The sequence below is a fragment of the Cyprinodon tularosa genome, unplaced genomic scaffold (assembly GCF_016077235.1).
Source record: "Cyprinodon tularosa strain WSP-4 unplaced genomic scaffold, ASM1607723v1 ctg207, whole genome shotgun sequence".
Classification (NCBI taxonomy): domain Eukaryota; kingdom Metazoa; phylum Chordata; class Actinopteri; order Cyprinodontiformes; family Cyprinodontidae; genus Cyprinodon; species Cyprinodon tularosa.
The window spans coordinates 484,598-497,039 of record NW_024038767.1 but is presented as its reverse complement, the minus strand read 5'-3'; the positions used below and the strand labels follow the sequence as shown (position 1 = coordinate 497,039).

The following is a 12,442-nucleotide window of genomic DNA, read 5'->3' as shown; positions in this document are numbered from 1 at the left end:
TAAAGTAATATTATAGATATATAGATAAATAAATATACGTATCTTTATGAAAAGGCCCATTCTGATCCCATTCCTCACCAGCTGGTGGCGGTAATGCGCCCCAAAACCGCCATTAAACCCAACAAGAGGACAAGACAAGAAGAAGAAAGGCTAGCAGCGAAGCCGCCTGCATCATCCGCCGACGGAGCCTGGAGGAACCGAGCAGGAGAACCGGAGAAAAATGGCGTTCACATTCGCGGCCTTTTGTTACATGCTCGCTTTGCTGCTCACGGCGGCGCTTATCTTTTTCGCTATTTGGCATGTAAGTACACATTTACAACCACTATAGTCCCGGCTTTCGTAGAGGAATTGAGCAAACTAAGTAAACGTGGGGGTTGAAAATAAGGCCTGCCTGGTGGACACTTCAGTAACGGTTCCTGGTCGGGAGTCGCTCCCACCGAGACGTCGCAGGGTGTTAGCGCTAACTAAACCAAAGCACCTTAATTCCACACTTACTAAAGAAAAATGTCTGCCGCTGAATGAATGGTCCACCCCGTGTTCTACTGGGAATGAAAAATCGCCCACCATTACCGATAAATACCTTATTTTAAAACACCTATTTGATTTAAAGTGTTTTTCTCGCTGTTATTGTTCGTTTTAAACGTGTTATTACCTTAGAGGTTCTGTGAACCTGTCAAACTCCATTTGCTAACTGCTATCAAGTTCGTTAGCATGCTAAGCTAATGTTTTCTACATATTTGTAATGCAGAAGCACAATTTGTAAACCATGTTTGTTATTCATTTGTAATGGCTGTCAAGTAGGAGTCACTAATAAATAAATTTGTGTAATGAAATTATTGATGGCAGAGTTATTGGTAGCTTATCTGTCTGAAGTTGGAGAAGGGTGGAGCTTAGAGTGAGAGGATCTTTGACCCTTCCTGTTATCAATCTGTTCAGGTAGAGAGCTGTGAGGAGGCTACGATGATCATTAAAGCAGGCTGATTAACTTTTCTTTGGATCAATATCCTGTAGAAAATCTTCTGGTATTTTATGGTTTCATGTATTTCAACAAGGTTCCTGTTGAAAGAGAAACAAACATGAGGTCCTTTTCCAAACACTGAGCCTTTGTTTCTCACCAAACCCACAGGCTGAAACTTCATAAATTGAATTTCAGTTGGCCTGACTAAATCTAGTTAGTTATTTGAAATAAAATGAATAAGTTTGAAGATATATTTCAGCAAATTTAAACTGGTTTTAATGGTTTGAAATTGGATTAATTTGCTTTTAAAATGTATTTAAAATTCAATCTGTTAAGTTTTACTTTTCAGTTGGAAAATGCAGTTTCTTGTGTCAAATGGGTCCACAGAATAATCAAACACAGATTTACAGATTGAAAGTTTCAATTTTATTAAACATTTATCACATTTTTTATCCGAAGTATTGTGAAAGCAGAACATCAGGGACACCGTGTTATTTCAGGTAGCTGTTACAGTTTGATTAAGTCCATTTTTTTTTTTAAATAAACATGACAGTTCTTCTCTTTAATTATTTGCATTGTTAATTATATCTGCCAAGCTCATATAGGCTTTTCTGCTACAGCCTGAAAAGCGTCAACCCATTATCTATGGCTCAAATACCAAATTGTCTCGCCCACAAAACATCGATTTTTCTTTTTAACTGAAGCTGAATTATAAAACTGAAAAAAAAAAAATAAAAAAAAATAGATGCATTGAATTTTCAATGCAACAAAATACATTTTCAGGACAAATTATATCAGTTTTAAGTCATTAAATTCAGTTGAGATGCATTTCCAAATGAATGCATCTGGTTTCAAATTACATGAATTTAGATTAATTCAGATCTGGTTTCTGATGGGGATAAAAGTTATCAATTTATTAATTAATCTAAAGATGATTAATCTTATTGGGATTAGATGTGGCTCCGCTACAGAGCACGACTGAATGGGCAGTTCTTGGGTTACAACCTAAGGAGTCTATTGAGTGGAGCAAATTTGAATCCTTAAAGCTTTAATCGGCAGTCATGAGTAGATCTCTAGTTTCAGATGCAAACGTTTCTGTCCATATAAATGTGCTTCCAGTGTTTGTTGCTTAAAGGTACACTATGCAACCGGTGTTGATTTTCCAGCGAGGCTCCCCCCAGAGGGCGAAAGTAAAATAAAAAAGTAAAAGTAAATATAAAGTAAATATGCTCAGCTGTTCTCCTGGTTTCTCCGTCAAGCCAGGCGCGGTTGTTTTGAGCTTAGCAGACAGGCGAACGCAGCTGGCGCGACAGAAGCAGCGAGTTTACATGAGCAGCTGAAGCAGCGCGTCGGGCGCGTTTAAGCATCTGACGCGTGTGACGCGCCGCAAACGCGCTGCTGCTCGAGATGGAAAAATTTTATTTTTGCTGCTCGACGCGCCGCCTCAACCAATCATGCTACGTTCAGACCGGATGCAGCAAAAGCAGCAAAATCGCGTCTGCTGCTTCATTTTCGCTGCTTGTACCAGTGAGTTCTGACGCGCGGCTGAAGCAGCTTTGCTGCTCTGGCTGCGCGGTGCAAAAGTGGCTCTGACGCGCGTTGGGCGGAGCTTCAATATCCTTTCTCTGCCTTGCAGCTATATTTGCTGTGATCAGTGGGAATTTTAGTAGTTTTAATATGTTTTTAAGTGAGAAAATACACCTGAAAACGTAATCAGTGCAGTCAGTTCCTCCAGATTACAATCCTGTCTCCCAATGTTATTTCTGTCGGAGCCGCTCAGACCCCCACATACCAGCAGTGCGCCGACAGTAGGAATCCCTTCATCAGCAGCCTCTGGCCGGGTCGCCTCCTCGCGGTTTACCGCGGCGGCTAGTAGGTGTTTTTCATCTAAATAATCCGATCTGCAGGCACCAGAATAATAAAAGCGAACATATTCTGCCGGCAGATGTATATATTTTAAGGTAATTATGCGTTAATAAACTGTTTAAGAGGAGTAATCAGAGCGGTCTGTGTCATCAGCGCTGTGTCTGTCTCCCAGCCAGCTCCCAGATCAGCTTCTCTGATTGGTTGGCGCGGCGCGTCGAGCAGCAAAAATTAAAATTTTCCATCTCGAGCAGCAACGCGTTTGCGGCGCGTCAGATGCTTAAACGCGCCCGACGAGCTGCTTCAGCTGCTCAGACGCGCTGCGCCTGCTGCTCAAAACGCGCCGCGGGACCTTTTGCTGCGCCTTGACGCCCGTCAACCATTGACTTTGCATGTAAACTCGCTGCTTCTGTCGCGCCAGCTGCGCCCGGTGGGAACGCAGCATAGAGAAGCTGATCTGGGAGCTGGCAGGGAGAGAGACACAGCGCTGATGATCAGAACGCTATGATCACTCCTCTTAAACAGTTTATTGACGCCTAAATTAACTTAAAGGAGAATTCCGTTTTTTAACACTTTAAGCCCATTTTCTGTAGTGTCCAGGATGAAATCGAATGATCGACACCAAAATTTTGACAATTGGTCCTGTCTCTGCTATTTGGCTCATGCAGAATCCCCCCCTGGCTGCTTAAGAATGGCTTCCATAGTGCATGTCCGATAATGTCCTTAAAACAACCTTAAACGTTCTTTTTTTAAAATATGCTACTCACCGTGTCGTCAGCGCTGTTCAATGACGTTCCAAAAAAAGTTTCGTAAAGAAAAAACGTTCCTGTAGTGTTTTATTTAGCATTTTGTAAATCCCATTGAGTTCTGTTGGAATAGTCAATATTCCCCTGCCACCGGAAACGGAAATGGGGCCTGTTTACACAGTTGTAGTCTTTTCGCTTCACTCTGTGTACTCCGACGTCGAGAATCAAGAATCCACCTTTCGTATTCCATTTTCAGAGTTTTTTTAAGTGTTTAACAGAGACGTTAGCACCTCGACGTCTACTTTATTCCCACTGATCACAGCAAATATAGCTGCAAGGCAGAGAAAGGATAGTGAAGCTCCGCCCAACGCGCTTCAGACACACTTTTGCACCGCGCAGCCAGAGCAGCAAAGCTGCTTCAGCCGCGCGTCCGAACTAACTGGTACAAGCAGCAAAAATGAAGCAGCAGACGCGATTTTGCTGCGTCCGGTGTGAAAGCAGCGCTGCACAAAGATCGCCACTGCGCTAGCAACGAGCATGCTTTTAACTGGGGGCGTGTAGCAGTTCTCGCCGTAAAGCAAGACCGACTCTCGCGCGACTTTTGAGCCTGTGGGTGCGGGTCGGTGCTCCTGCAATTGCAAGTGCGGTTTTTCCCCCACAGACCACCAGGGCGGCCGAGAAAACCTTTGTTCAACCTGAAATGACTCATTTAATCATCCAAAACGTTATGGAACACATTAACTGAAAAATGTTGCATAGTGTGCCTTTAAAGTCTAAACCTAGGCATCGTCTGACTACACTGCAAAAAACGATCTACAAATAAGTAAACATTTCTAAAATTAAGTGTATTTACCCTTAATTTGTGCAAGTTAATAAGATGATCTGTCAATGGGATATGTACTTTTTACTCTTAAAATAAGATCATTAGATAATATGCACTTGAAATAAGACGAAGCAATAGTTGTTTTCTTATTTTAAAGGGAAATTTTATTGTTCCATTGGTAAAGTGTCACACCTGCCTCCTCAATTCAAGAAAAAAATGCACTTATTTTAAGAAAAAAAACAACTTTAGATTTCAGTTTTTTGCAGTGCAACAAACGCTTTGAGTTTGAGATGGAGTGGACGCAGAATTAATTGTGATGGTTTGAGAGAAGGGGCTCATTTTCCTGGCTTATTAATCATTTTTATTCTGATCCGCTCATGTTGGTCAGATGTATTTAAGTTTTTCCCCAAACCGCTGGTCAGTGACTAAAGGAAGGAAGCTTATGTTCTGTCATATTTATAACCCTTAAAAAATAGATTGTCATGGATCAATAGTTAAAAAGTTGATTAATTAAAAGAAAATAACAGCTTCTTTTATTTTAAAGGGCTTACGGATGGTATCAGTAATTGCAACATCAGAATATCAAGCTTAAAACTCCTAACAAAAAGAAATTTACTGCCATGAAAGTTTAGATAATTTTTGTGTGATTGTACTTCTGTAATATCAAATCAGTGTAATATAGGGTATTTTATATCTGTTTTTGTTTAACCTTATTTTAGTGAACTTGTATTTATTGTATAGTTAAGTGAGGTAGATTAATTCACATGCAATAGTTAAAATATTACCATGCCAGCGTTAAGGTGACCTTTGACTTCATTATTTCCAGATTATAGCATTTGATGAGCTGAAGACTGACTACAAGAACCCTATAGATCAATGTAACACTTTAAATCCGGTGAGTGTTTCTACTTTTCCTCCTTTTCTTGTCTAAATGACCGCATGCAGATATGCCCTGTTACCGATTTATTTTAGTCTACCTCTTATCCACATATCTTTTTTCTATCATTTCTCTACACTGTTATGCTAAATAACCTGCCTGTTATTAATTGAGTGATCTTGTCAGCTGTGAAACTCTAATGCTTTTTTTTATATTTGTTTTTCCCAATCTGCTTCTTTTACTCTATTTTTTTAAATGGCTAAAAGACAATTGAAAAGGTCAAAAAGATTAAAAGAGTCAAAATTGCATTAAAGGTTTGTACCAATTTCTAAAATGCCCGCTGAGTTCAACTTAGTCTGGAGTCTTGTCGTTTGCACGGTGAAGTGTTTGCTAAGGTCTTTTCAGTTAACTAACCTAAGTTGTTTTTTATGTTTTTAATATCATTGTTGAAATTTTTAAGCATTTCACTTTGATTTGAATGAATTCTAGAGTTATCATAACTTTTAATATTGCAGTTTTTTTATTGCCAGCTATAACTTTGATAATGTATTTATTAGAGTGCTTTGCTAAAGTATTCACACCCTCGAAAATGACATCTTCTCTCTTTACAGTCTCAGCCCTGTGCTTAATTGTGAAATCATAGCTGTCAGTACTTTGTAGAACCACATTCTGCTGCTTTGCACATGAGGAGCCTTTTTTTGTTGTTTTTCATTAGTTTGTTTCAATGAAAAGCATTTTTTGTATAAATTTTTAAGGTCTTACCTTTATTTTCTTAAATCTTTCAAATCTGTGCTGATTACAAAGAATAAATCTTCTTAAAGACAGATTCTCACTCCTGAGCCGCAGAGCTTTGCAGCTCCTCCAGTTTTCATGAACTTTGTTTGATCGTCCAGGTGACGCTCGCCCTTCCCAGTCTGTTGGATTATGTGGCCGGACACGTCTTGTTAGATGTGCAGTTATGGCAAACTGTTTACCTATTATTATTACTATTCCCCTACCCTTTCATCGGGACAATTAATTCAGTTAAACCACCCTGCCGACCCAAAATAAAATTACAACAATTCCAACAACATAGAAATATACTTGTGTCGTTCATCTGTTGTTTTTTTCCCCTACTGGACTGATGGATATCTTAAAAGTTCTGAGGGACATAGCACAGCTGGATTTTTACTTAATTAATGAAAATAATGGCATTATATTAATCAATTAAGTGAATTTGAACACAATTGGTTGTAGCGGGTGTAATAAAAAAGATATATTGGAGCAAATTGGAGCTGAATACCTAAACTTTGCATGTTTATAATAATTAAAAAAGTCAGAAGCCATACATTTTATTGCAACAGATTTGGTCTATTGCAAAAAAAAAAAAATCCAAATAAAATCCACTGCTTATTCTGAAGGGAGGAAATGTGACGATAAATGGGGAATGAATACTTCAGCAGGACACGGTTTCTGTCAAACGGAGGATTTTTGTTAGCGATGCTACAGGATGAACGGCGGGCGTACGGATGGAAGAATCAGCCACTGTGGGTTACTGAGGAGGCGTTGTTAACTGAAAAGACTTGCAAATGCTCAAAGCATGCATGATTCTCTACTCTGATCTACCCTTTGTTTGCTTATGGTTTTACTAGTAGTTCAGTGATGAGAAGTATCACAGCAGGATCTTTGGATCAATACTGTGAGTTTCAAGTTCTGTACGGTTATTATTATTTTTTTTTTTGATAAAAAATATTTCTATATTTCCTAATTTTTATTTTTTGCACTTAAAGTCCCTGTTTGGCAGATCTAAGCTGCTGTGTATGAGCTTAGTGTTGGCTCTGACCTCCATCACCTGTGGCTCTGAACAGATGGCAGCAGAATCCCTCCACTCTACGGCTCAGCACTATTTAAAACCTCCCATTGGCTGGAAATGTTCAAATTTCCATTGGAGGAGGAGTTGGATAAAAGCCAGGCTCGCTGATGTAGTGATATGTTCTGGTTTTGAGTCTGTTAGAAGCATTTCCTTTCTTAGTTGTCATATTTGGCAGTGCAGTGCAGGATTTCAGCTCATTACAGCCCCCCTTTCCCTCTGCACTCTCCCTTTTCCCTACACCTGTCCTCCTATAGATAGTCGTCTTGGCTCCACCCACTGTTTCCTTGTTTTTTTTTTTCCAAATGCATGGCTTCCATGTGGTGCTCCCATCTGCCCCCTGAACCCCCCACGTGCCCTGACCTCAGGCACGCTGCTGCTGCATCAACACTGCTCGCTCTCGCCGCATGCTCTCCTGCAGTGCGTCGTCACTAAATGGGATGATGTGCAGACATGTGGTCACTGCAGAAATATTAACGTTAAGATGCATCAGTGTGCTGTTAAGCAAGCTTTTTATTCGTTTTGGATAGACACAGGGATGCACAGTGTCAAAGAAGGGGGATAAAACTTTTAAAACAACTTACCGTAATGTTTTTTTTTATGTTTTCTGCTGCTATTTAGTTGGCAGCTTTTCTGGCCAATAATCTAATCCTCAATAATTCTGAGTTTGTTTTCTTTCCCCAGATCATAAAGTAGAGTAGAATATGCAGCTGATAGTTCTTGATATTTCTTCATTGTACGTATAATAATAATAATAATTTACACCTCAGCTCGTTATTAGTGTCTCACTTTGTTTTTGATTATTTCACTGCAGCTAAAAACAACCTCGGTTTTTCTTTATAAATGTGACATGTTCTCTGCAGGGAGCTGCAGCATCCCATCATATCCTCCTCTAAATGTTGTTTATTAGCTTCTTAGAAGCCTTTTTCTGAACAGGAAGGTGAATCAGCTGCATTCTAATTGTTTTACTTTCCCTCTCGTCTGTTTTCAGCTGGTGCTGCCAGAGTATCTCATCCATTTCTTCTTTTGTGTGATGTTTCTGTGCGCTGCTGAGTGGCTCACCCTCTTCCTCAACCTGCCGCTGCTGGCGTATCACGTCTGGAGGTGAGTGAACCCAACAAACGCTTGTCTTTTCCATAGATTGAAATAAAATCTGGTGTTTTTAAATGAACTGGTTTGTGTTGTGCTGTGCTGCAGGTATGTGAGCAGACCTGTGATGAGCTGCCCAGGCCTCTACGACCCAACCACCATCATGAATGCTGACATCCTAGCCTATTGTCAAAAAGAAGGATGGTGCAAACTGGCTTTCTACCTGTTGTCATTCTTCTACTATCTCTATGGGTACAAAGATTTACTTTTATCTTTTTGAAAATGCACAGAATCTTGCAGACCTTTTCTCCACTTGGTCACCGTACTGCAAAAATAGTACATTCATTATATCGTATGACGATGCAAAAATATATTTTATAAATAGATATTTGGTGCTCCAAGTCTGTGACAAAACATGTAAAGATTTTGAATTATTACTTTTGCAATAATTATTCTAAATACTCATTTTAATGAATAGAATGATTTTGAGAATCTCTTCTTTAGGAATAAAATATGAAAGAATTGCACATTTCATATACATTTAAATAATGGCAGTTTTCTTTACATTTTCATGTGTTTTTGCATTAAAAATTGGAGTAAATTAGGGCTGGGCGATATGGCCTATAAATGTTTTTTTTTTTTTTTTTTTTTTTTTTTTTTTATGATTTATTTATGGTATTTTGGGTATTACAGATACATATTACACCTTATCCATGAAGTGAAATTAATACAAAGATTAATTGTGTAAAACAAGGTACTAACAATTAAACAGTTTACCCACAACACTCACCCTCCGACCCCTACCCTCCCTTACAGAACAGCATATGAAATGGGGTATAATGGGTTTTGATACAGGAAATCTCGATAGTGAAAATGTTATATAGGCCATACATGGCTTCACATACCAGTATATAGGCAAACACCACCCGACTGCAAGCCGAGCATGCTCATCGTTCACAAGGTGAAAATTAAATATCACAAAAACAATTCCCATTAAGTGATAATAATAATTATATATATATATATATATATACATATATATATATAAAAAAAAAATAAAAATAAATAAAAATAAATAGGTGGAAAAAAAATAAAAATAAAAAAAAAAACAATGTGAGAAATTATAAATCTACCATCCACAACCAGGTTAAACAAACCAGCTACTGTGCTACTGATTTTTCCTTTTTCCTTTATTTTTTTTTTTTTTATTTTTTTTTTTTTCCCCTCTCTCTTTTGGAAGTGGGGGAAGTATAACCAGTTATCTAGCCATCAGGGTCAACGTCTATATGGAGAGACCTGACATGATCGAGGAAGGGTTGCCAAATTTTATGAAATTTCCATTCTGAAGAGCGAAGGGTGTATTTAATTTTCTCTAATCTCATAAAAAAAAGTGCATCCTTAATCCATTGTGAGTGAGAAGGGGGAGAAGGGCCTTTCCACCGCAGGAGAATGGCACGTCTTGCTAGCAGTGTGAGAAAGGCAACAAACTCAGCAAAATAGGACGGCAGTGAGAGGCCAATGGGTAGGACACCAAACAGGGCGAGTAAGGGTGAAGGTTGGATGTTAGCAGACGTGATAGCTGAGAGGGAGTCAAAGATGCGTGTCCAGAAAGGAGCAAGGGAGGGGCAAGACCAGAACATGTGACTGAGATTGGCTGGTTCTTGGTGGCATTTATCACAGTTTGGGTCAATGTCAGGGTGGATCCGAGCAAGCTTACTTTTAGACCAGTGTACTCTGTGAATCACTTTGCACTGTAAAATTCCATGGCGAGCACAGACAGATGAGGAGTGGACCCAATGCAGGGCATGCTCCCAGGCGGCAGGACCTATCTCTTCACCAAGCTCCGCAGTCCAAGCATTGCGTAAAGCATCAGAGGTTATTGTCTGAGTTTTGAGAAGAGTATTGTACAATGTTGAAATAGAACCTTTGAGGATGGGGTTAACACAAAGTATGGTATCAGTGAGAATAGAGGATGGGAGGGCAGGGAAGCAGGGAAAATGCCTGCGAACAAAATCTCTGACTTGCAAGTATCTAAAGAGGTGACTGGGCTGCAAATTGAAAATCTGAGTTAGCTGGCTAAAGGAAGCAAATATGCCACTAATATAAAGCTGTTTTATTGACACAATACCTAGGTCTTTCCAGATCAGAAAAGCCTTGTCCATAACTGATGGAGTAAACAGAGGGTTGGAATGAATTGGGGCTGAGACGGGTATATCCTGTAGCCTAAAGTGGCGCCTGAACTGATTCCAGATTCTAAGGCAGTTTTTCACTACAACGCTACTAGAGTGTGCAGTTGATGATAAAGTCAGGGGGAGGCACAACAGAGACATTAGGGAAAAGGGACTACATGAGGCTTCTTCAATCTGCAGCCCTGTTTTATTTTTTCGATTTCTAATTATTAATGGTGGAGGATGTTTTTCCAGGTGGATCAGTAAAATAAGTGGTCCTCCCAATTGTCAATCGTTCTGGTGAAATGTTTACAGGTTTGCAGGAAAAGATAGCTAACGGGACGAACACGTAGGACAGCCTTATGTAAGCATTTCACCAGAATGATTGACAATTAGGAGGACCACTGAGTGAGATGATCCACCCAGAAAAAGAAAAGAAAATCAATATCTTTTAATTTTCCCCTCCGGAAAAGCAGGCCGCAGTTTCAGCACACCAGAGACCTTTAAGGATTGCAGTTCCAAACGACAGATTTTATTCCTTTTTTTGAGAACAAACCTCTCACTCACCTGTAGTTATGATTTTTGCCGTTTCATGTGATGCTGCCGCTTACCTAACCGCAACCTGAGAGTAATCCTGCAGATACAGTAACGCTGGGGAGTTATTTAATTTCTTCTTTTTTTTTTTTTTATCACCCACAAGAAAAATTGAATTAATTTATTGAAATTTGTTTGTTTTTCCCGGCCTAGATTAAAGTATAAGTGGTTTTTATTGCAGGTAGCATAACTGCATACGACTGCATTATTTATTAGTCAGAGTGAGGAAAACTGCACCCCTAGTTTACATTTGGAAAAAAACGATCTTACTGTTGAGTTGTTGACGTATAACGCTGTTTTTCTCTCTCTCTGTCTCTCTCTTCTTGTACAGAATGATCTATGTTCTGGTGAGCTCCTAAAGAGGTCAGGAGGATCTGCCCCTACAGTAATGACCAGACACTATGATCCAAGTGCTGGAACACTGGACCTGCTGGAGACCACTGATGAGCAACACCAGTCATTTCAAGTGGACGAGAGCCCCCACCCCCCCACCACCATCACCCACTCACAGTGCAGAGAGTCATTGGGAAACTGTTAGCCTCTAAAAACTGTCGGCTGCAGCATTTCCTTTCAAATGCCACAGACAAAAATCTGGAATCGCAGACAAGTTTCTGTTTCCCCTTTTTGTTTTTGGTATATTTTTTTTAATGTTTGGTTTGGATAAAATTAGTTTTCCATTTGAGCTGGGAATCTATTCTGCTTGTTTGTTTTTTCATGTATAATTTTGAAGTTTAACAGCTGCTGTTCTCAGACTGCCTGGTTTATTATCTATAAGATCGTAGCTGAAGAAGTGATGAAATAACAGAAAAGATATCCAACAGTCTTGTTTTTTTTATTAAAACTTTAAATATTTCAACTCCACCATGTTCTCCATGTCCGATGTTTAGTTTCATCACTTTGAATCCAGAAAGGTTAAACGAGTTCAAGTGGTTTCTGTTGTAAATTTCTCCTTGTTGCTCAGTTGAGCAAAAGGTGGATTTAACCGTGAAGTTCTTCTGCTCAGAGAGTCATAGCGCTTCAGTAGCTAGCAGCAGATGTGCCATACTGGTGACTGTATATTCTTTTTGTTTGAACATAAATAGTCCTCATTGTTAGCATCTCTGGTCTATTTATTGATCTCTGGATTATTTTTTTTTCTACCCTTTGTGACGTCAAGCACTCCTGAAATGTGACTCATCTCCACCAAACATGATTTAGTCCAGTAAAGATAATTTAGCTCAACTTTTCACTGGTTTGGGAATAAGTTTTACAGGCATTTATATGCATCATACCTTTGTTTGATTTAAGAAAAATATTTGAATCTACAATAAACTCCTATTATCAAACTGTTTTTTTATTCTGCCATGTAGTCCTAGAATTTATCTACTCTTCAATCTTTGATCTTTAAACACAAAAAGCAAATTTTAAAAGATTTACCAGCATTTTGAGGATTAAATAAAGATCCAATAACGGCAAATGTACTGAATATTTGAATG

General features: G+C 39.1%; 1 protein-coding gene across 2 annotated transcripts; it reads left to right on the top strand.

Annotated features, from left to right (window-relative positions):
* The first annotated feature begins 131 nt into the window (after positions 1-131).
* Positions 132-12,292, top strand: cnih1 (cornichon family AMPA receptor auxiliary protein 1). Of its 2 annotated transcripts, XM_038285176.1 has the most exons (6): positions 132-301; positions 5,217-5,285; positions 5,534-5,581; positions 8,108-8,220; positions 8,314-8,457; positions 11,299-12,292. In XM_038285176.1, the coding sequence occupies exons 1-6, from the start codon at positions 221-223 to the stop codon at positions 11,324-11,326; spliced, it is 483 nt and encodes a 160-aa protein (XP_038141104.1). In that variant the 5' UTR covers positions 132-220; the 3' UTR covers positions 11,327-12,292. The 2 variants fall into 2 exon arrangements, with proteins under 2 accessions (XP_038141104.1, XP_038141105.1); XM_038285177.1 differs by lacking the exon at positions 5,534-5,581 and having other exon boundaries at positions 134-301.
* Positions 12,293-12,442: the final 150 nt, after the last annotated feature.